The following is a 24,288-nucleotide window of genomic DNA, read 5'->3' as shown; positions in this document are numbered from 1 at the left end:
TTGCTTCTCATTTTCCTTGCAGCTTGTTCACCAATTCAGTTCACATGCAGGAGCAGCAGGCTGTGCGTGAACTCGATGTTTGTTTGTGATGGAGAAACGGACTGCATTGATGGATCAGATGAAATTGGCTGCGATATCGGTAACTTTAACATCGATTGTTTTTCTTCTTAGAATTAATGTATTAAAATGAAACGTGTTTATGTTCGTCCTAAAGAAACGTAGCTCTGAGTACCATCAGAAAAGGATATATATGGACATTAAAAGTAAAAAAAACACCCATGGACTAAAAAATGTAACCCATTGACTATTGTGAATATTCAGAGTGTGCAGTGCGTGAGTTCCGCTGTGCTAACAAAAAGCAGTGCATACCTGGATGGTTTTATTGCAATGGAGAGGCCGACTGTGCAGACCAGAGCGATGAGACTCCCAGCTGCCATTGCCTCCCAGAGCTGCAACTTACTTGTGGCAATGGGACCTGCCTGGCAAAGGAGAGCTTCTGTGATGGAGTCAATGACTGTGGAGACTACTCTGATGAGACCAACTGTAGTGAGTCAAATGTCTATCAAAATACAAAAAATGTATTTGAATATAGTCTACTTCTTTGGTAAACTATTGCTAAAAATCAATATTTACACGTGCTTTTGTCTTGCAGCTTGTTCTCCAAGCCAATTCACGTGCAGGAGCAGCAGGCTGTGTGTGGACTTGATGTTTGTTTGTGATGGAGAAACGGACTGCAGTGATGGATCTGATGAAATTGGCTGTGATATAGGTTCGTTTCATCACGAGTGTGCTTTTATTACTGTTGTAATTTTTTTGAAAATGATGCTTCATCATGGTCATTTAACGATACGCCTCATATTACTCCCAACAAAATAAATATATGAAAGGTTTTAGAAGTAACAAACACCAATAGTTGTCTATGATGTGACAATCCAGAGTGTGCAGTGAATGAGTTCCTTTGTGCTAACAAGAAGCAATGCATCTCTGGGCGGTTTTACTGCAATGGGGAGCTGGACTGCATGGACAAGAGCGATGAGACTCCGAACTGCAAGTGCCACGCAGACCAACAGCTGCCTTGTGGCAATGGGACCTGCCTGGCAAAGGAGAGCTTCTGTGATGGAGTCAACGACTGTGGAGACTACTCAGATGAGGCCAACTGCAGTGAGTTTAATGTCTTTCCCATTGAAAACAATGAACAATTAAATAAGTCGTATTACATAAACTATTCATGAATAATTGATTGTCATTTTCTGTGCAGCTTGTTCACCAATTCAGTTCACATGTAGGAGCAGCAGGCTGTGCGTGGACTCAATGTTTGTTTGTGATGGAGAAACGGACTGCAGTGATGGATCAGATGAAATTGGCTGCAATATCGGTAACCTTCATGTTGAATTTTTTTTATCATTATAAATATATTAAAATGAAAATTGTATTTCATATCATTTCATATTTTTTCAGTTTTATATATTTGGAATAGCCCTGTGAGCCATTCAGCTCTTGAATTGGGTGCAAGCGCAACAAACAAAAAAACAAAAACATGAACAAGAAATAATCTTAAAGTGACTATGCGCAAACAGAAAAATCCAAGAAAAAACTGCTAAGTCTTCCAGAAAAAAAACACCATACACCCACGCTGTGCAATAATCCCAGTGGGATGCAAGTCAAACAACCACAAGACATCTTAGATTAAAGCCATCATTCTAACTCTGTACTACAACAAACAAACATGGCCAAACCAAAAAACTTTTCGAAATCACCAAAATAAAGCCCTAAGCAATGTAACAGTGATCATAGGTACTGTGACCGAAATTTTACAATAAACGACATAAACAACATGTACCACCAAACCCTGTAGCCATAGCTGGTTGCATGAGCCACTCCACAACAGCAGTAGCATCAATAGAAGTGTAATGCGGGCGTAAATGGGCAGAGCGGATATGACGATCCAAGAGGGAGGAGTCAGGGTGACGTGGGGGAGAAGTTATAGCGGGGAGACAGGAAGCTATCTGGGGGAGTCGGGGGAGTGAAGGGTGGTGAACACGTTGGGTGGTCGCCGTGCCTCAGCCTGGTGGCTGAGGGGCTCATGACGGCGCCAGCCAGCGGGGTGGAAGAGAGAGTGGAGGATTGAGGTAGGAAGTGGCGAGATAGCCACAGAGGCCACGAAGGGCTGAGGTAGGAAATGGCGAGATAGCCACAGAGGCTACGAAGGGCTGAGGTAGGAAATGGCGAGATAGCCATAGAGGCCACGAAGGGCTGACATTGGGAGGTGGCGAGATCGCCACGCACGGAGGAACAGGGAGCAGCGATGGAGCTGCTGGGGGAGCAGCCAGAGGGCTGTACCAAGAGCCTGCAGCGGAGCTGCAGGAGCGTGGAAGGCTACGGGAGCGAAGGCAGATGTGGGGCTGCCAGGGAGAGAGTCTCAGGAGGAGTGCCGTGTGGGAAGGAGAACGCGAACCCCAAATAAAGGACACGGAGTCAGCAAGAAGTGTCTTGAGTCCTTTTATTACACTGGAGTCAGAAGTGAAACGGCATCTCAAAACAACTGAGAGAAAGAAGAAAAAAAAGAATATTCCTGCTACATCATCCGACGACGACGACCTTCCTCAGACGGTGGACCTGCCTGCGATGGAAGAGGAGATCCGTTCTGGAACGAGTACGGGTCCGGGTGAGCAAGGTGTCGCCGCGTCGGTGGACCTGTCTGTGCCGGAGGACGCCAACTTACGATGGAGACAGATGGCGATGCAGATGGGGACCTTGAAAATCGTGCTGGCGCAACTGTGTGAGTTCACCACGCCGAGGACGACGTCGGGGAGGCCCGGTGGTGATCCGCAGGCCTCTGCCTTTCCTGCGCTGCCAGCGCCATTGCCACGTGGCACGAAGACGCCATCTTGGGCGTGGCAGGGGAGAAACGGCGGGAAGCCGCCATCTTGTCTTCACCGCGGCGGGAGGACGCCGCCATCTTCAACATCGCGGCGGAGAGGCAGCCTTGCGCTGCCATCTGGAGGTGCCGCGGGGTGAGCAGCCTGCTGTGAGCTGCTGTTTTTCGAGGGGGTGCTGCGAGGAGAAGACGCCGATGCTGCAGCTGCTGGGGCGGGAGCTTCCCGTCCTGGCTCGGGTGCGTGACAACGGAGCCGTCAAGTCGCCGAACGAGTTCTGCGAGGCGTCTCAAGTTGCCACCCTGCCGTCCTCTTCTTGCTGCAGCCCCGGGCGAGTCATAACGATACGCACCCGGCCTTAACACACACCTCACTCATCTTTTGAGGGCCGGGGGGGGCTATTTTGGTTTTCTCTTATGACTCGATTGTGCGGAGCGCGGTTCGGACTGTGTGTATGTGTGTGTAATAACGATGAACGCGCTATCTGCTTGTTGCTTGGTGTCAATATAAGTGTGTGCGTGTGTTGAGAATGGACGGAGAGTCTGCTGTATTTGCTGAGTGTCAAATTGTGTGTGTGCGCTGCTGCGTGGAGTTCTTATCTTGATGGTGAAGTTAATTATTAACTTGGGAGCGTCGGGTATCTTGCGCTGTATTATTTGTGGGTTACCTTGTGCGATGGGCTTAATTGGAAAAAAATATATATATATATTTTTTTTGGTGTATTGTGCTGCGAGGTGCTGTGTGCGATGCGATTGTTGCAAGAGAGAAAATAATTGTGTTGTTGCTGCAAAGTTACGACAGGATTAATGGTGTGTTGGTTGCCTGCAGATCTGCTTGCTATTGTGTTTAAATGTACGTGTGTGATCGCAATATGCTGATTGTATGTGCTGTTATATCGTTCTGTATGGTTATGGGGTGCGATGCAGTGGTTGATTATTGGAATTGGGATTGTTATTATATTGTGCGTACCTGTTGGAAATTGGTAACAAATTCGAGGGGGACCCAAATATTTGGTTGTATGGTTGTTGTGCACACGAGATTGCGTGTATATTATAGAGGGGGACCCTAAAATTTGGTTGTATGGGTGTTGTGCACACGAGATTGCGTGTATATTATAGAGGGGGACCTAAACATTGGTTGTATGGGTGTTGTGCACACGAGATTTCGTGTATATTATGGGTAATTGCGCTTTTTGAGAGAGAGAGCGCGCTTTGAGGGTGCGTGATGACGCCGTTGTGGGTGTCTCAAAGGTTAATGCTAATGGGACCGTAAATTGGCGCCAAGTGGCGTCGCGTATTCGGTTGATCGCATGCAGCCACGAGTTGCTTGGCGAGTTGGGTTGTGTAACCAATGTGGTTGGTAAAATATTGGTTAAAAATTCCACGATATGACAGCTGTGCGCAGCAAGCTGGGGCTGTGCGTCTATCGTTGGTGGGGTTGTTATAACGTGACGGGGGATGCGTCTTGTGACCCCCAGCTAAGGGAAGCTGGGGTGCACGAATGGAGAAAACTGGCCACGTGTTCGCACGCTGGGCCGCCATTTTGCGCGCACGCGGGGTATGGCGACGATGCGCTTTGCGGAAAGGGCCGCCATTTTGAGTGCGCGCGAGATATTGCGCGAACGCGCTGGGCGAAGGGGGACGCCATTTTGAGCGCGCGGGAAAAACCGCGGTGGGGCAAGTATTCCATCTGTTATGCCTGCCATTGTTGATTGGGTGATGCACGAGTTGTGGTCACATCGGCCTATGGCTGATGGCTGACCTGACAGCCCGGAGGCGAAACCTCCGTGGTATGTCTTAACCTAATGGGCCATGTGCTCATATGGCTCGGGGAGTCATGGTTCAGTTGTGCGGTGGCAGACTGAACCTGGTGTGCCGGGGGCTCACGGGATCTGGGTTAGGGTGTTATTGTCTCTATAAGAGAACATTGCCCCGTGGGGGGAGTACATGGGGTCTGGCATTGCTGGGGGATGAACCTTCCCTGGGCTATAAAGCATCGGACTATACGAGGCTGGTGTGTGTCCATCTCTGATGGGATAGTAAGGGAGGAGCGTGGCCGAGTTGCTGCTCATCCCCGAAATTGCACTAGCTGAGAGTATGGTCAGTGGATGTTGCTGTGGGTTGACGACCACGGTGGGGGTTAGGGCGAGTTAAACGTTACCGCTGGGGAGCGTGGCTCTCTCCACGCGAGGGTGTGTGATTAGGTGTTTTGTTGGGTTGCTGAGAGTGACCGTAGGTACATGCTGTGTACGTGCGATGTCTGTGCTGGTCCTCAAGGGAGGACTGCTGGTGGGTAAGAGCAGGAAATTTTGTTGTTGTTGTTGTCACGTGTAAATAATATTGTTGTTAAAAGGTAAATACTGGGGCATCCATTGCGTTATTTTGGGTATTTATGGGGAGTTTTTTTAAGCGGGCCGGATTTACATCATCTCCACTACCCTGAGGCCGGGTGGCTGTCGTGTACGACATGTGGATGTGCGTTGTTGTGCTGTGCCTCAGGGGATTGGATTCTCCTTCTCGTCACAGATTCTTCAGCTCCCGTCGCACTGGGTGTTACCTGGTGTGCTAGCTGGATGAAGACTTGAAGGAGTGGTTGAGCGCCCGTTCGTCATTCCTGCTCTACCACTTTCTCTTTGACGTTGGACTTGAGCCGAGCGGATGGAACTGCAACATGGACACGCACTAAAACATCACATTTCTGGGTTGTGCGCGTTGGCCGTTCTTGCGTGTCAGTTGCCGTTGTTGTTCATTGTGCCATTCTTATTCTTGTTGTTGTTGCGCGGAGGACAGGCCGGTGTTCTGTTCCAGTTCCTGATACCTCCCCTTTCGTTGCTTGTGTTGTTGTTATAATCTCCGTTGTGTCTGGGGGACTCCTGATTGTGATGCCTTCGCCCGCATTATTTTGTTCTGTTTCAGCCGAGGACGGCTGGAATTTTCTCTACGGGGGAGGGTAGTGTAATGCGGGCGTAAATGGGCAGGGCGGATATGACGATCCAAGAGGGAGGAGTCAGGGTGACGTGGGGGAGAAGTTATAGCGGGGAGACAGGAAGCTATCTGAGGGAGTCGGGGGAGTGAAGGGTGGTGAACACGTTGGGTGGTCGCCGTGCCTCAGCCTGGTGGCTGAGGGGCTCATGACGGCGCCAGCCAGCGGGGTGGAAGAGAGAGTGGAGGATTGAGGTAGGAAGTGGCGAGATAGCCACAGAGGCCACGAAGGGCTGAGGTAGGAAATGGCGAGATAGCCACAGAGGCCACGAAGGGCTGAGGTAGGAAATGGCGAGATAGCCATAGAGGCCACGAAGGGCTGACATTGGGAGGTGGCGAGATCGCCACGCACGGAGGAACAGGGAGCAGCGATGGAGCTGCTGGGGGAGCAGCCAGAGGGCTGTACCAAGAGCCTGCAGCGGAGCTGCAGGAGCGTGGAAGGCTACGGGAGCGAAGGCAGATGTGGGGCTGCCAGGGAGAGAGTCTCAGGAGGAGTGCCGTGTGGGAAGGAGAACGCGAACCCCAAATAAAGGACACGGAGTCAGCAAGAAGTGTCTGAGTCCTTTTATTACAGAAGTATAAAACATTTTCAAATGCACCTTTAAAGATCAGCACACTAAATCAAAACACAAGATCATATGTTGCAGTGGTCATCCGGAACGAAAACATTTGATTTTAGGCCACTGAATAGCAGTGGCAACAAGGGGTGTACAACTCCTCTAGAGCAGTTTTGAGTGAAGATCTCATAAGTAGTGATTCAAGTTGCAGTTTGTTGGCAATTGCATTCCAGACCCTGGGGGCCTCAATAGCCAAGGCCCTTCCTCCATTATTTGTACGGCAATAAGGAATGTGAAGCTGGTAAATGAGCGAAGACCTTAGGTCACATTTGTTCTTCGAAACAGAGAGGAGATCCAGCAGGTAGTCTGCGGATTTTTTTGTAAGTACATCGTGAATAAATAAGATCTGGTGCACAAGCCGTCGAACATTAAGAGATGTTAAGTTTGACCCAATGTAGATAACACAGTGGTGAGTCATATATGGGCAGTTCAATGCAAATCTTAAGGCCGAGTGATAAATTGAGTCAAGCTTCCTCAGTAAAGTGCTTAGGGCTGATTTGTATACGATGTCACAGTAGTCAAGTAAAGGCAGTATGGTAGCTTTTATCAATTCCAAACAGAACATAGGGGGGAAGCAGTGCTTGTATCGATACAGAAAACCAATTTTTATTTTTGTCTTTTTACCAATATAATCAATGTGATCTTCAAATTTCCGTTTTAAATCCAGGATGACCCCAAGATACTTATATATCTTGACTTGCTCTATTTGATAATTATTTAAGGAATGTAATGGGGAAAAATAACTTCCTGCTTTAGTCCTGGTGAGAAGCATAGCACCTTGGTTTTGGAGGTATTCAGGACTAGTTTAAGATCAACTAGCTGATGTGAGTGGAGGAAAAGTAGGAATTTTTTGTACACATCTATTCCTTAAAATCCTGTATTCTTGCCAGTCATTGACCAAATTACTTTTCTGAGCACATGCCCAAGCCTTGTCCTTAGTTTTCATGAGCTTAGTAATCAAAGGATAAAACCATGGTGGGCGGTTGCCTTTAGTTTTAAATCTAACCAAAGGAGCATGTTTGTCAATAATTTGGAGAAACGTGTACCTGAAGGTCTCTCCAAGCCGTAGTCAGGTTGGGGATATCACAGACCTTGTCAATATCCGAGTGAAGCACACAATTAGTAAATGCCTGAGAGCTGAAGTGTCTCATGATGTGCTTCTCAACCAATTTAGGAGGGGGGGCGCTTTGGGTATGCCTGATAATCTCACCCCAAATATGAAGGAGTGATCACTAAGGCTATTATCCAGAACACCAGTCAGTGCGAAATTGTGAGGGGAATTCGTCAATAGGACATCAAGCAGAGATGACTGTCCTGGATTTTTTAGGTTGGGTCTTGTGGGGACATTTATTAATTGAAAGAGGTTAAATTAATCTGCTAAATTTTTGGCCACGGCCGGCAGGTTTAGCCAATTCCAATTTAGATCACCGACTAACACTATTTCACCTTTAGGGAGGCCCCCAAGAAGCTCTCTCAGTGCAGACGCAGCTTCAACATCCTTCCCACTAGGCGGTCTATAGCAACACACTACCAATATCTGTTGATTATTGGGAGAGTTATTCTAAGAGCCAGACCTTCAAAGCAACATTTTTCAAACAAGGAGTGAGCTGGTGAACATGCAATAGTATTACGGACATAGATGGCAACTCCACCTCCTTTAGATCCTCGGTCAAGCCGAAAAAGGTTGTAGTTGTCAATCGTAATCTGGAAGTCATTGACGACCGGATTGAGAAATCTTTCTGTTAGGCAAAAAATGTCTGGGTCCAGATTTGCCACTTCTTGTTTTAGTTGACTTAATTTAATCACAAGCCCTCTGATGTTGATGTGTAGAACACCGACACCTTTTCTGCCAGAAAAATCTAAATAATTTAACGAGTTCTTTACATTTGGGCCAGGATGAAACTCAATACCGCCCAAAAATAAGAAAAGTAGAATTAATAGTTTGCACAGGTATTTTCTGTGAAAGTATAAAGGAGAGCCGACACAAGATTGCAGGGGTTTCGTCTTTTAATCCTTGTCTCCCATCCACACCTGTCCCCAGCCGTCCCAATCTCGTTCCCGCCAAAGGCCCCTTCTTCCCGCCCGTTCTCCCCTTATATCTCCTCGATCACCCCTCCCACTAACCCTCCTATTGGTGGGAATCCTTCCCCTGACACCCCTACATCACCCCCCCCCCCCCCCCCCGGAGAAAAAAAAAACGTCCTCGGTTCTGCCTCCCCCATGGACCATTTAAATCTCCCAATGCCTCCCACCACTGACAGTGACGACAGCCCTTAACCCCCCCACAACCATACAATGCAATATAACACAACAAAATCAATTGCGCGGCCTGCCCAGGTCTCCAGCCAGCGTCCCGTAACAGCCCGGACATCCACAGGCAGCAGATGACCGTGGCGGCCCCCTCCTCGTCGCGGTCCCTGGTTCGGTGGTGCCGGTGTCGCCTTGCCTGGCGCCGCTGTCTCTCCGGCCCCCGCTCGTGCCACTGCTCCGTCAGGCCTCACATGGGGTGCTGTAGGTGACAAGGGAACACAGGGCACCGAACTCCCTGCCGGTCGGCGCGTGGTGGTCGGCGACCTTGGCCTGGGTAGGGATGATGATGATGTTGGCAGTGATGTTGGTGGTGATGTTGGTGAAGATGACGGTGGAGAGATGTATGGCTTAAGGCGGGTGGGGTGTACAAACCATCATCGCTTACCCAGTTGGACCTGGACGCACTGCGGTCGGAGTGCTTTAATGACCTCGACTGGCCCTTTCCAGGGTCGGTGCAGCTTTGGTGAGAGGCCAACCGGCACCTGAGGACAGTGTAGCCATGCCTGGTCCCCGACTTTAAAGGGCTTGGCTGTCACTGTCCTCTCCCGTATCCGTACATTACTCTCTTGGCTCGTGGCCGATGCGACCTCGGCTGCTTGGCAGGCCTCTCTCAAATAAATGAGGGAGGTCTTTAGTGCCTTCGGCCATGTGTCAGCTCTTGCGGGAATGTCCATCAGCTGCATCTCAATAGGCAGAACAGGATCCCGTCCGTACATCAGGAAAAACGGCGAGAACCCCGTTGCCGCGTGCGGGGCCACCCTGTACGCCGCTAAGACCGATGGAATGTGGAGGTCCCAGTCGGAATGGTTTTCGTCCACCATTTGGGACAGCATGGCCACTATGGTGCGGTTAAGCCGCTCTACCATCCCATCGGTCTGGGGATGATACGGAGATGTTCGGACCTTTTTAGTGCCCAGGATAGAGCAGACGTCCTTCAATAGCCGTGAGGAGAAATTCCTGCCCTGATCCGTGAGCAACCACTCCGGTGCCCCCTTATCAAGGACATAGCCTCCCACGAAGGCATCGGCGATGGTCTGTGCCGTTTGGTCCGGGAGGGCCCACGCCATCGGCCACCTCGTGCAGTACTCAACTCCGACCAACAGGTATTTATTTCCCCGTGGCGTGACCAGCAGTGGTCCCAGGATGTCCAACGCAACCAATTCGTTGACCCTGGTCACCGTGATGGGCTGTAGGGGCGCCCGGCTTACCCGGGGTGGTGGTTTTCGCCGCGCACATTCGACGCAGGTAGCGACCCATCGATGCACGTCACCGGTCATACCTGGCCAAAAGTACCGACCCTGTACAGGTGCAGCAGCTGGCGGCCGTGTACGTCCATAACCAATTGTTGACGCAGCGACTCCGGAACTACCAGGCATCGCCGGCGCCCTGTCAGGTCCCATCGCATGAGGAGGTCCTCCCATACGATGTACTCCTCCCCCCCTGCCTCTGCTGAGGCGCGTAGCGTTCGCAGTGGGGCTTCCTCCAGCTGTAGCCGTCTCCAATCGTCCAAGGTCAGCCCCAGGTCGTGGTCAGTCAGCTGGACCTCACCCTGTGCGCCCTCCGCCGTGCGTACGGGAGCGGTGACCGTCCCTTCCGGCCTCGCCTATTTGCAGCGTGCCCCGCCTGTGGTGCATGCACAAGGGCCCTGGGGCGCCAGTCGGGACAATGCGTCTGCGTTGGCGTGTCTGGTCCCTTTGCGATGCACCACTTGGTACCTGTACTCCTGCAGGCGCTCTATCCATCTGGCCAGCTGGCCCGAAGGCTGGTCGATGCGGAGCGAATACTGCAAGGCCGCGTGGTCAGTGCGGACCGTAAATTTGTGACCATACAGGTAGGGTCGGAATTGCTGCACGAAGTGAACGACTGCCAGGAGTTCCCTACGTGTGACGCAGTAGCGCTGCTCCGCTGATGAAAGCACGCGACTACCGTAGGCGATAACCACCTCTCGACCCTGCTGGACTTGTGACAAAACACTGCCGATGCCCACATCGCTGGCGTCCGTGTCCAGGATAAAGGGGAGGCCAAAAGGTGGTGCATCTGTCAGACGTGAGCGCAGATGCTGGAATGCCTCTTCCTCCAGAGGGCCCCAATAAAACCTCTGGTTCTTCGCCGTCAACACGTGCAAGGGTTTGGCAATGGTTGCGAAGTTGGGTACAAACCGGCGGTAGTAAGAAACGAAACCCACAAACCGGCGTACCTCTGGAACCGTTGTGGGAACAGCCCAGGCCCTCATGCAGGCCGTCTTTTCCGGGTCTGTAGCCACTCCAGACTCACTGACGACGTGGCCCAAGTAGCGTACCGACGACTGCATAAGGTGGCACTTCGACGCTTGAGCTTCAAGTTCGCATTCCGGAATACCTGACGTAATCGGTCAAGGTGTTCCTCGAATGATCGGCTGAAGACAATGACGTCATCCAGGTAGATGAAGCACGTTTCCCATTGGAGGCCTGCTAAGGCCACTCCATTATGCGTTGGAACGTCGCCGGCGCAGTCTGGAGGCCCATAGGCAGGCAGTTGAACTCGAACAGGCCCTGTGGTGTCCGGAACGCTGTTTTAGGCCGGGAGTCCGCATCTAGTGGGACCTGCCAGAACCCGGACAATAAATCCAGTGTACAGTGATACCTCGGTTCACGAACTTAATTCGTGAAATGACTCTGGTCTTGAACCGAATTGGTCATGAACCGAGGCACATTTTCCCATAGGGTTCAATGTAAATCCGGTTAATCCGTTCTGACCTTTTTTTTGAGAGACCACATTATCATTCATGAGATTTAACACTCTGTTCGTGACAGCTATGTTGGGGTGGTGGTTTTCAAAAAAGTCATGGCACTCATTCCATTTTTGCATAATAGATTTTTCAAGGAGAGATCGTTTCGGGGGGCTGTGGTCAACGCTGACGAAAATACGTGGAAAAAAATCCATCGCTCGGGGTTTTTTTATTTTTAGGTGAAGAGGGATGACTGTCACAGCTGGCGCATGTGTGCCTCTCCGCTCATTCCGGGGTGCGCGCGCGTGCGTGCGCGTGCGCGTGCGTGCGTCCATGCGCGTGCGTCCGTGCGCGTGCGTGCGTGCGCGCGCGCGTGTAGCCTGCACGTGAAGGGCAGAAGAGGCGGGCGCACCACGTGTCGCGAGCCCCCGAGGAGGAGGAGGAGGAGGCGGGTACTCCCTCGGCTGATTTTGCATTGCTCGCTCCCGTTACAATAAATCACGACCATGTGACAGCCTGGAATTAGCATAAAAATGGGCGCGGCTCCTGTTCGTGAACCGAAGCGGAGTTCGTGAACCGAAGCATATTTTTATGAAATTTTCTGGTCGTGAACCGAGTTGTTCGTGAACCGAAGCGTTCGTGAACCGAGGTATCACTGTACTGAAAAATGTTGCTCCCACCAGTGCATCCAATGAGTCGTCGATACGTGGTAGGGGATATGCGTTGGCCAGCGTGACGGCATTGAGGCGTCGGAAGTCCAAACAGAATCTCAGTGACCCGTCTGACTTCTTGACTAGGACCACCGGTGCCCCCCAGGGACTCGAGGATGGAGAAATTATGTTGGCCCGCAGCATCTCCTGCACCGCTTGTTGAATGTGCCCTTTTTCCATTGGGCTCATTCTATATGTGTTTTGGCGCAGGGGTGCGGCATCTCCCGTATTGATGTGGTGCTGCCACAGATTTGTGCGCCCTAGGTCGAACGGTCCCCGGCTGAACACGTCCGAGAACTCGTGCAATAACGAGTGCAGCTGGTGTTTCTGGTCGGGCGGCAATCCCGGCTCAGGCCCCACCAGCTGGTCCATCCACGATTCGGCCCCTCTGTCCTCGGACTGGCTGATGCTGCCTACAAGCTCGGGCTCTGTCCCTGGGGCTCCTAGTGACAAGGGACTAACGTGGGCCAGAACTGTTCCCTCCTCCACCGTCGCTGTTCTATCAGAGGTGTTCAGCACCTGAATGAACAGATGCTGGTTCCTCTGTACAATAGTTTCGGCTCCCACCAGCGCATGGTGATCCATGGCAGCTCTCGCCAACATGAGCAGCGCACCCCTGTAGGCTAAAGGGGATTCTCTAGCCCCTCGCTGGCGGTCCTGGAACCGTTTAAAGGCTCCTTCCGCCGGGCAATAGATCTCCCCCAAAGCCTCGTAGGCCGCCTGTAGCGTGGTCTTGCTGTGCGAGGGAAGGGAGGTGTAAGAGAAGAGTGCCTCTTCGCCCAGAACGGATGGAAAAGCTCGTAGTGCCTCTTCGTCTGTCCACTCGAGAGTGTGGAAGGCAGCCTCGAATCGGCAGACAAACCCCTCCCAATCTTCTTCCTCGGCCACGAACTTGTTGACGGGCCCCAGCCGACGCGGCCGTCCTGCCACCTGCTCTCCGTGTTGGGTGTTTAGCCCTGGGGGTTTTGGCGGGAGCGGCGGCGGCTGGCGTGACGAGGTTGGTTGCGGCTCCTGCCCGGCCGGCTGGTCGGCCTCCGGGTCCCGTGGCCTCTCCTCCCGTAGTACGCGGGAGGTGGGGGTCCCGGTGCTGGCGGGCCCCCCATAGGGAGCCTCTGCAGTAGCTCCTGGAGTGCCCTCTCCACGCGGGCCATGCGGTCCTCCATGGGGTCCTCCAGGCGATCCAGGCCCCCTGCTGCTGCTTCTGGTAGCAGGCCCCCTTGTTGCCCGGGATGGGAAGGATCTCCAGCCCCTGCTTCCTCTTCTCTTGGCTCTTTTCCGCGGGGATTCTTCTTCATAGCCCTTGTAGATCCCACCGCTGCCACCAGATGTAAAGGAGAGCCGACACAAGATTGCAGGGGTTTCGTCTTTTAATCCTTGTCTCCCATCCACACCTGTCCCCAGCCGTCCCAATCTCGTTCCCGCCAAAGGCCCCTTCTTCCCGCCTGTTCTCCCCTTATATCTACTCGATCACCCCTCCCCACTAACCCTCCTATTGGTGGGAATCCTTCCCCTGACACCCCTACAAAAGGATGAAAAGCGGCAAACCTTGGACAAATAGCAGTAGCTCGCAGATGGTGATATTTTTAAGAGCAGAATGAAGTTTGGAAGGAGTGCTGGTGAAGTTATGGGACAAAGATAGGGTTTAAAAGTATACAATGATGGAGTGTAGAAGTGTCTATAAGCTGTTTCATTAGCAGGTGTAGTGGCAAATTGAGAAATAAGTATGGACGCGAAGTAACGTGGGGAGCCGTTTGTAGAGTTGAGTGTGGCACTAGATATGGCTGGGAGGGACAGCAGTAGGATACACAGCAGGAGAATTGCCATCTTTAAAATATCAGGGTTACACACAGTTTAACACAGAAGCGAAAAACTAAGATATATACTTGAAGGCCAAGCGTGAGAAAACGTCTTGCTGCACTCGTCACACATGTACGACCGTGGCAATGTTGCCTTGGCAGGAACACAGCTTGGGGTCCGTGGCAATATTGCCTTGGCAGGAACACAGCTAACCAGGTGACGTGTAGTAAACATCACCTCTGGGAAGACAAAGGCGACCAGGCGTGGTGCTGGCCACCCACCCCCTCATGCGCTGTGCCGGCCTTTATAGGTGCTCGCTAACAGCACTTGCAACCAGCAGTCTGTTAAGGCGATACGGTGGATATTTGTCTCTGTTTTTGCCTACACGTGTTCCATGTGTGTGTGTACGACTGTAGCCGATGTTTCGCTGGAGGCTACAGCCGGCCTATTAACGAGGCCTCAGGCTGCGCGACGTGCGCGATTAACTAGGCCTCACTCAGGCTGCGCCACGTGCACGATTAACTAGGCCTCACTCAGGCTGCGCCAGGTGCACTATTAAATAGGCCTCACTCAAGCTGTGCCACTTGCACTATTAACTAACACTTACACACACAGATCACTAACACTCACTCACACAGCTCACGCACACAGTGATTTATCTTCATCATGAATAGACAGCTCCTAATACCACCAGCAAAGTAAATAAATAGGCATTCAAAGTCTAAAACAAACACCTTTTTTTTATTTCTGACAACCCAGAATGTGCAGTGAATGAGTTCCGCTGTGCTAGCAAGAAGCAATGCATACCTGGATGGTTTAATTGCAATGGAGAGCCCGACTGTACAGACCAGAGCGATGAGACTCCCAGCTGCCATTGCCTCCCAGAGCTGCAAGTGGCTTGTGGAAATGGGACCTGCCTGGCAAAGGAGAGCTTCTGTGATGGAGTCAATGACTGTGGGGACTACTCAGATGAGGCCAATTGCAGTGAGTGAAATGTCTATCAAAATACGAAACAATGTATATGAATAATGTGTACTTCTTTATTGAACCATTGCTTACAATCAATATTTACACGTGCTTTTGTCTTGCAGCTTGTTCTCCAAGCCAATTCACGTGCAAGAGCAGCAGGCTGTGTGTGGACTCGATGTTTGTTTGTGATGGAGAAACGGACTGCAGTGATGGATCTGATGAAATTGACTGTGATATAGGTACCTTTTCATCACGAATGTACTATTTCTAACTGTCGTAATTTTTTAAATAATGCCTCATTATGGTCCTTTAAAGACACAACTCATATTACTCCCAACAAAATTAATACATGAAAGGTTTTCGCAGTAAAAAACTTACACCAATAGTTGTCTATCATGTGACAACCCAGAGTGTGCAGTGAATGAGTTCCGCTGTGCTAACAAGAAGCAATGCATCTCTGGGCGGTTTTACTGCAATGGGGAGCCGGACTGCATGGACAAGAGCGATGAGACTCCAAACTGCCAGTGCCACACAGACCAACAGCTGCCTTGTGGCAATGGGACCTGCCTGGCAAAGGAGAGCTTCTGTGATGGAGTCAACGACTGTGGGGACTACTCAGATGAGGCCAACTGCAGTGAGTTTAATGTCTTTCCAATTGATAACAATGTATAGCACTTAAATGAGTCGTGCTACATAAACTATTGTTTAATAATTGCTTCTCATTTTCCTTGCAGCTTGTTCATCAATTCAGTTCACATGCAGGAGCAGCCGGCTGTGCGTGGACTCGATGTTTGTTTGTGATGGAGAAACGGACTGCATTGATGGATCGGATGAAATTGGCTGTGATATCGGTAACATTAACATCGATTGTTTTTCTACTTAAGATGAATATATTAAAATGAAACGTGTTTATGTTCATCCTAAAGAAATGTAGCTCTGAGTACCAGCAGAAACGTATATAGATGTACATTAAAAGTAAAAATAAACACCCATTAACTTGTATTTGTGACAATTCAGAGTGTGCAGTGCATGAGTTCCGCTGTGCTAGCAAGAAGCAATGCATACCTGGATGGTTTTATTGCAATGGAGAGGCCGACTGTGCAGACCAGAGCGATGAGACTCCCAGTTGCAATTGCCTCCCAGAGCTGCAAGTGGCTTGTGGAAATGGGACCTGCCTGGCAAAGGAGAGCTTCTGTGATGGAGTCAATGACTGTGGGGATTACTCAGATGAGGCCAATTGCAGTGAGTGAAATGTCTATCAAAATACGAAACAATGTATATGAATAATGTGTACTTCTTTATTGAACCATTGCTTACAATCAATATTTACACGTGCTTTTGTCTTGCAGCTTGTTCTCCAAGCCAATTCACGTGCAAGAGCAGCAGGCTGTGTGTGGACTCGATGTTTGTTTGTGATGGAGAAACGGACTGCAGTGATGGATCTGATGAAATTGGCTGTGATATAGGTACCTTTTCATCACGAATGTGCTTTTTCTAACTGCCGTAATTTTGTTAAATGATGCTTCATTATGGTCCTTTAAAGACACAACTCATATTACTCCCAACAAAATTAATACATGAAAGGTTTTCGAAGTAAAAAACTAACACCAATAGTTGTCTATCATGTGACAACCCAGAGTGTGCAGTGAATGAGTTCCGCTGTGCTAACAAGAAGCAATGCATCTCTGGGCGGTTTTACTGCAATGGGGAGCCGGACTGCATGGACAAGAGCGATGAGACTCCAAACTGCTGGTGCCACACAGACCAACAGCTGCCTTGTGGCAATGGGACCTGCCTGGCAAAGGAGAGCTTCTGTGATGGAGTCAACGACTGTGGGGACTACTCAGATGAGGCCAACTGCAGTGAGTTTAATGTCTTTCCAATTGATAACAATGTATATCATACTCTTTGCTTCTTTCGGTAAAGTCACGTAGTCAGAAATTAATTCAAATAAAACAAATCACGAAATTTCGATTGCAACACAAGCAATCATCATCAGGTGGGAAAACCACGGCAATATTTCTTTTTTTGCTGAAGTGTGAGAAAGAGTGCTGCCGTGGCAAGAGGTGATATAGGTAAGAAGGGGGAGGGTCAGGGGGGAGAGAGGGGGGGGGGGGTATGGGGTAAGGGGAGGGGGGCGCTGCATGAGCGCTAGGAGAGAGGACGTGAGGCAGGGTGGAGAAGTGGGCGGGGCTGGAAGTGGGAGGCCGAGAAAGCTGGGGATGTGGGGGGGGAGAAATTAACTCGGAAAAATAGACTAGTACCCGGCAAATATGATAGACAACCATAAAGCAGTTACGATTTTACCTGGTTAATAACATCCTTCCAATGATTGCTCAATTTGTATCCATCTTCTCGGTTGAAGTTATGTCTATGTTTATATATCTGGATGGCTTCATGAACAAACATTTGATAGTAGCCAGAAGGTTTGCAGAGTACCTTGGTCTCGGTTAAAACAATATCATGCAAGCCCACAGCGTTATAACATTGATCAGCCATGGCAGAGTTATTGGTTCTGCCGTGTTTCAGATCTGCCTTGTGTTCGCGGACACGGTCCGAGACATGTAGTTTTTCTTCCTCAATGTAACTGCTACCGCAGGTACAACTCAGTTTGTAAACTCCAGGATATTGCATGTCAGGAATGACATCCTTCACAGATGGGATTAGATCACGATTTTGTGTACTGTATTGAATCGGACCTGGATCTTGTGTTCTGTTTAAGATTTTGGAAAAAAAATTGGTAACACCTGCTATGTATGGTAACATGATGGTTTTGATCGGCTTCTCAGGGGGTTGTTTCGCCATGGTTGGAGAAACAGCTTTGCGATTAATGCGGTCCGAGTACCCATTCATCTTGAGGGCCTGGTGTACGTGTTCCAGTTCACTGGCTAGGTGGTGTTGGTCGGAAATGCATTGGGCCCTATGGTGTAGTGTTTTGATGAGGGAATTCTTCTGTGCCAGATGGTGGTGGGAATCAGGTTTCAGATAGGAATCTGTGTGGGTGGCTTTCCTAGAGACAGTGTCCCAACGAGCCGTCAGGTCTCTTCTCAAATAAAACATCCAGGAATGGTAGCTTACCATCCTTCTCCACTTCCATGGTGAATTTGATGGATGAGTGTATGGAATTGATGTGGTTGAGAAATTGGTTCAAAGCTTAAATAATTCGTGTTACATAAACTATTGTTTAATTATTGATTCTCATTTTCCTTGCAGCTTGTTCATCAATTCAGTTCACATGCAGGAGCAGCGGGCTGTGCGTGGACTCGATGTTTGTTTGTGATGGAGAAACGGACTGCATTGATGGATCGGATGAAATTGGCTGTGATATCGGTAACTTTAACATCGATTGTTTTTCTACTTAGAATGAATATATTAAAATGAAACGTGTTTATGTTCATCCTAAAGAAATGTAGCTCTAAGTACCACCAGAAAAGTTTTTAGATGGACGTTAAAAGTAAAAATAATCACCAATTAACTTGTATTTGTGACAATTCAGAGTGTGCAGTGCATGAGTTCCGCTGTGCTAACAAGAAGCAGTGCATACCTGGATGGTTTCATTGCAATGGAGAGGCCGACTGTGCAGACCAGAGCGATGAGAATCCCAGCTGCCATTGCCTCCCAGAGCTGCAACTTTCTTGTGATAATGGAACCTGCCTGGCAAAGGAGAGCTTCTGTGATGGAGTCAACGACTGTGGGGACTACTCAGATGAGGCCAATTGCAGTGAGTGAAATGTCTATCAAAATACGAAACAATGTATATGAATAATGTGTACTTCTCTATTGAACCATTGCTTACAATCAATATTTACACGTGCTTTTGTCTTGCAGCTTGTTCACCAATCCAGTTCACGTGCAGGAGCAGCAGGCTGTGTGTGGACTCGATGTTTGTTTGTGATGGAGAAACGGACTGCAGTGATGGATCTGATGAAATTGACTGTGATATAGGTACCTTTTCATCACGATTGTACTATTTCTAACTGTCGTAAATTTTTTAAAATAATGCCTCATTATGGTCCTTTAAAGACACATCTCATATTACTCCCAACAAAATTAACACATGAAACGTTTTCGAAGTAAAAATCTAACACCAATAGTTGTCTATCATGTGACAACCCAGAGTGTGCAGTGAATGAGTTCCGCTGTGCTAACAAGAAGCAATGCATCTCTGGGCGGTTTTACTGCAATGGGGAGCCGGACTGCATGGACAAGAGCGATGAGACTCCGAACTGCAAGTGCCACGCAGACCAACAGCTGCCTTGTGGCAATGGGACCTGCCTGGCAAAGGAGAGCTTCTGTGATGGAGTCAACGACTGTGGGGACTACTCAGATGAGGCCAACTGCAGTGAGTTTTATGTCTTTCCAATTGAAAACAATGTATATCATACTCTTTGGTTCTTTCGGTAAAGTCACGTAGTCAGAAATTAATTAAAATAAAACAAATCACGAAATTTCGATTGCAACACAAGCAATCATCATCAGGTGGGAAAACCACGGCAATATTTTTTTTTTGCTGAAGTGTGAGAAAGAGTGCTGCCGTGGCAAGAGGTGATATAGGTAAGAAGGGGGAGGGTCAGGGGGGAGAGAGGGGGGGGTATGGGGTAAGGGGAGGGGGGCGCTGCATGAGCGCTAGGAGAGAGGACGTGAGGCAGGGGGGGGAAGTGGGCGGGGCTGGAAGTGGGAGGCCGAGAAAGCTGGGGATGCGGGGGGGGAGAAATTAACTCGGAAAAATAGACTAGTACCCGGCAGATATGATAGACAACCATAAAGCAGTTACGATTTTACCTGGTTAATAACATCCTTCCAATGATTGCTCAATTTGTATCCATCTTCTCGGTTGAAGTTATGTCTATGTTTATATATCTGGATGGCTTCATGAACAAACATTTGATAGTAGCCAGAAGGTTTGCAGAGTACCTTGGTCTCGGTTAAAACAATATCATGCAAGCCCACAGCGTTATAACATTGATCAGCCATGGCAGAGTTATTGGTTCTGCCGTGTTTCAGATCTGCCTTGTGTTCGCGGACACAGTCCGAGACATGTAGTTTTTCTTCCTCAATGTAACTGCTACCGCAGGTACAACTCAGTTTGTAAACTCCAGGATATTGCATGTCAGGAATGACATCCTTCACAGATGGGATTAGATCACGGATTTTGTGTACTGTATTGAATCGGACCTGGATCTTGTGTTCTGTTTAAGATTTTGGAAAAAAAATTGGTAACACCTGCTATGTATGGTAACATGATGGTTTTGATCGGCTTCTCAGGGGGTTGTTTCGCCATGGTTGGAGAAACAGCTTTGCGATTAATGCGGTCCGAGTACCCATTCATCTTGAGGGCCTGGTGTACGTGTTCCAGTTCACTGGCTAGGTGGTGTTGGTCGGAAATGCATTGGGCCCTATGGTGTAGTGTTTTGATGAGGGAATTCTTCTGTGCCAGATGGTGGTGGGAATCAGGTTTCAGATAGGAATCTGTGTGGGTGGCTTTCCTAGAGACAGTGTCCCAACGAGCCGTCAGGTCTCTTCTCAAATAAAACATCCAGGAATGGTAGCTTACCATCCTTCTCCACTTCCATGGTGAATTTGATGGATGAGTGTATGGAATTGATGTGGTTGAGAAATTGGTTCAAAGCTTAAATAATTCGTGTTACATAAACTATTGTTTAATTATTGATTCTCATTTTCCTTGCAGCTTGTTCATCAATTCAGTTCACATGCAGGAGCAGCGGGCTGTGCGTGGACTCGATGTTTGTTTGTGATGGAGAAACGGACTGCATTGATGGATCAGATGAAATTGGCTGTGATATCGGTAACTTTAACATCGATTGTTTTTCTACTTAGAATGAATATATTAAAATGAAACGTGTTTATGTTCATCCTAAAGAAATGTAGCTCTGAGTACCACCAGAAAAGTTTTTAGATGGACGTTAAAAGTAAAAATAATCACCAATTAACTTGTATTTGTGACAATTCAGAGTGTGCAGTGCATGAGTTCCGCTGTGCTAACAAGAAGCAGTGCATACCTGGATGGTTTCATTGCAATGGAGAGGCCGACTGTGCAGACCAGAGCGATGAGAATCCCAGCTGCCATTGCCTCCCAGAGCTGCAACTTTCTTGTGATAATGGAACCTGCCTGGCAAAGGAGAGCTTCTGTGATGGAGTCAACGACTGTGGGGACTACTCAGATGAGGCCAACTGCAGTGAGTGTTATGTCTTTCCAATTGAAAAAATGTATTTCAATTAAATAAGTCGTGTTACATAAACTATTGTTTAACCATTGCTTCTCATTTTCTGTGCAGCTTGTTCACCAATCCAGTTCATGTGCAGAAGCAGCAGGCTGTGCGTGGACTCGATGTTTGTTTGTGATGGAGAAACGGACTGCAGTGATGGATCGGATGAAATTGGTTGTGATATCGGTAACTTTCATCCCGATTTTGCTTTCATTTATATTTTTTACGTAAATGATGCTTCCCCATTGTGCTCAAAAGACACACCTCTCGTATTTCTCCCAACAAAGTAAATGTATGAAAGGTTTTCTAATTAAAAAACTAACACCAATAGTCGTCTATCGTGTGACAACTCAGAGTGTGCAGTGAGTGATTTCCGCTGTGCTGACAAGAAGCAATGCATCTCTGGGAGGTTTTACTGCAATGGAGAGGCCGACTGTGCAGACCAGAGCGATGAGACTCCCAGCTGCCAATGTCTCCCAGAGCTGCAACTGTCTTGTGGCAATGGGACCTGCCTGGCGAAGGAGAGCTTCTGTGATGGAGTCAACGACTGTGGGGATTACTCAGATGAGGGCAACTGCAGTGAGTGGCTTAGCTCAGCATTTTCATTTTTGAGCTACCAAACCTTTGATAATCACATTGACCAAGTGTCAATTAAAACTCACCAATAGTGTGGTAATGTGTGCCTTGCAGCCTGTGTTTATGGGGACTTTCAGTGCAAAAGCAGTGGATGCGTTCCGCTTTCTCTTGTTTGTGATGGCGAAGTGGACTGTGTAGATGGCTCGGATGAAGCTTTATTTTTATGCAGACCAGGTAAGCCAGTGTATCCTCTCAGTCTTTGTGAAAATAATTCTTATTTTGTGTTTTGTTACCTGCCACTGTGAGTAAATGTTGGTGTACATTGACATTTACATTAACACTGTTTCGTCCTTCGTGTATTACAGCAAAGTATAATTTTAAAGTCAAGTTGGATTTTGATCCATCTCTGAGCATCAATCAAATGGAGAATGAGGTGAGAAGCTGACTTATCTTGTAGACAATAAAACAAATGTTTTTCACCTATTTATTATAAATGGTGGGCAATAATGGAAACCTTTTAACTGTGTTGTACATTGCTGTTATTATTATTGAATGTGGTTGTTTTTCTCCTCCTAAATGACAGATACAAATATATATGAAGAAATTATTTCCACAGCAGAATGTGAAGATAAAATATAAGCAACTTCCCTAAACATGTCTTAAAATGTAAACGTATAGTTTCTACACCAGAAAACTACTACTACTAGTTTTCTTAAATAGTAAACTCTTCACAATATGGAATCTTTTTTGTAACACATTATTTTCCCATACTTTTGAGAGCATCACACACACACCGCCATGTACACAAACAGCAATCACACACTGCTTAATCATATGCACTTGTTATTACATACGAAATGTAGGTCTTAAATGGGAAGGGCTTTTATTTAAGTTGTGTTTCTCTTTTTTGTTTTTTGACTACGTTGTTTTGTCTTGTCTACACATGTATGACAAGACCACACGTAACCATCATAATATTTTACGCGTGTTAATACTTGCAGCAAAAATTCTATTGGATTTTGTATAATTAAAACACTTCGTAAATATTTTATCGCTTTTTTATTATTACGATGTGTGGGAGCCATAGGGATATATTGCATCCAATACGAGTTAAATTTCTCGAATTATGCCTCAGATTAATCAAGTATTTGCTGATACTGCATTAGCGTGGTGCACAAGCACAATATACAAAAAACTCAACACTTGCGTAACAACACTACCTTCGAAAAATATATATCAGATTATCTAGGTTTCTATACATTTTAGCTTTGTACTTTGATGATTGCAAATATAATGAAGGGCATTTTAACTCTTGTTTTATTATACGGAAAAGTTTGAATGTTCCTGGAATATTTTGGGAGAAAATAAAATCCTAAATGTTTACAAAATATTCAGCACACCTGTTTATGGTGGGTGTGTGTGTGTTTTTAAGTAAATGTTACTGTTACAAAATTGTGAAATTCTAAAGCATTTATCAAATATTTGTTTTCATACAAATGTATTCATGATTGATCAATCTATAAATCCAATGTCAACAGGTTAGGTAATGTTTAGGCAAATTATGATTATAGTAAGTAAATTCGCTCTGCTTTAAATTAAGGTTACGTTCATGGCTCAAATTCGACTAATAAGCAAAACTATCCAAGCTGGCATTTTCTGTAAATGGAATGGAATTAAACATTTTGGAACTATTCAAAATGAAGGCTAGAATGCAGATTAAAAGCACGCAAAAATACTTGAAATGAAAAACGGAAGGAATGTTATACATTTACATCATTCTTTATTCTGTAAAATTATTTTATGATTTTACAATGTTAACATCTCGGTGCCGAGATTTTAACTACCTTGTCTAGTATACAGGAGGTCGTGGGTTCGATCCTGACCCTGATGCCTGTACATTTATAGTTGGAATATTTCTCCAGGTACTCTGGTTTTTCCCTCCACATTTATAAACATGAATTTAAGGTATTTGATTTGCTATGAATTTCCACGTGATAAACTACTTCGTTTAACTATCATTTATGACCAGGTCACTGCTGGAAAAGAGCTATATAGCTTCGTGGGCTTTATCTGGTCAAATAAAAAATAATGTTTTAGGTTTAATTTGGAACATTCCAGGAATAAAATGTAATATAACATTTACTTATTTCCGTATATTTAAAATAAATTCCCTAAATCCATTGCTGAGTCCATCACCACACGGGTCTATCCAGCTCTCTAGGTTGGCGGCTATGAAAACAAAAGTAAAAGGTGCAGCCCTGCAGTTGCTTGCTAAAGGCATTGCTGACAGAAGGGGCCTCCACGAAAGTAAGCTCTGAAGAACCCTTGTGAAGGATATTTTTCCCATACTCTTCAACGCTGGCCAGACACCTTGGAGGAAATAACCCCACCACACGCGATCTGACTGAATGTGGTATACCCAATTAGACTGCTGAGTGAACAGGCAGGGGAATTGATTAAATTTGCCCATTGTTTCAACTGCTGAGTCAGGAATCAAATCAGCCGCCTCTCTTTTTGT

General features: G+C 47.6%; 1 protein-coding gene across 2 annotated transcripts in view; it reads left to right on the top strand.

Moving 5' to 3' along the window:
- Positions 1-23,160, top strand: part of LOC133339943 (low-density lipoprotein receptor-related protein 2-like) — a 30,598-nt gene extending 7,438 nt beyond the window's left edge. Inside the window, exons 11-33 of one of the 2 annotated variants that reach the window (XM_061548053.1) lie at positions 23-139; positions 322-546; positions 653-769; positions 937-1,161; positions 1,259-1,375; positions 14,758-14,982; positions 15,090-15,206; positions 15,377-15,601; positions 15,702-15,818; positions 15,985-16,209; positions 16,317-16,433; positions 16,605-16,829; positions 18,181-18,297; positions 18,464-18,688; positions 18,796-18,912; positions 19,085-19,309; positions 20,657-20,773; positions 20,940-21,164; positions 21,264-21,380; positions 21,549-21,773; positions 21,885-22,004; positions 22,136-22,203; positions 22,354-23,160. In XM_061548053.1, the coding sequence (XP_061404037.1) occupies positions 23-139; positions 322-546; positions 653-769; positions 937-1,161; positions 1,259-1,375; positions 14,758-14,982; positions 15,090-15,206; positions 15,377-15,601; positions 15,702-15,818; positions 15,985-16,209; positions 16,317-16,433; positions 16,605-16,829; positions 18,181-18,297; positions 18,464-18,688; positions 18,796-18,912; positions 19,085-19,309; positions 20,657-20,773; positions 20,940-21,164; positions 21,264-21,380; positions 21,549-21,773; positions 21,885-22,004; positions 22,136-22,203; positions 22,354-22,422 (3,677 nt within the window). In that variant the 3' untranslated portion in view covers positions 22,423-23,160. The remainder of the gene's footprint in view (positions 1-22; positions 140-321; positions 547-652; positions 770-936; positions 1,162-1,258; positions 1,376-14,757; positions 14,983-15,089; positions 15,207-15,376; positions 15,602-15,701; positions 15,819-15,984; positions 16,210-16,316; positions 16,434-16,604; positions 16,830-18,180; positions 18,298-18,463; positions 18,689-18,795; positions 18,913-19,084; positions 19,310-20,656; positions 20,774-20,939; positions 21,165-21,263; positions 21,381-21,548; positions 21,774-21,884; positions 22,005-22,135; positions 22,204-22,353) is intronic. The other variant, XM_061548058.1, reaches the window with a different exon arrangement.
- The last annotated feature ends 1,128 nt before the right edge of the window (positions 23,161-24,288 follow it).

This window comes from Lethenteron reissneri, chromosome 9 (genome assembly GCF_015708825.2).
Source record: "Lethenteron reissneri isolate LAM-NWPU_2019-01 chromosome 9, ASM1570882v1, whole genome shotgun sequence".
Lineage (NCBI taxonomy): Eukaryota > Metazoa > Chordata > Hyperoartia > Petromyzontiformes > Petromyzontidae > Lethenteron > Lethenteron reissneri.
Note: the sequence above shows the minus strand (reverse complement) of the source record. Positions and strands in the feature narration are given on the sequence as shown.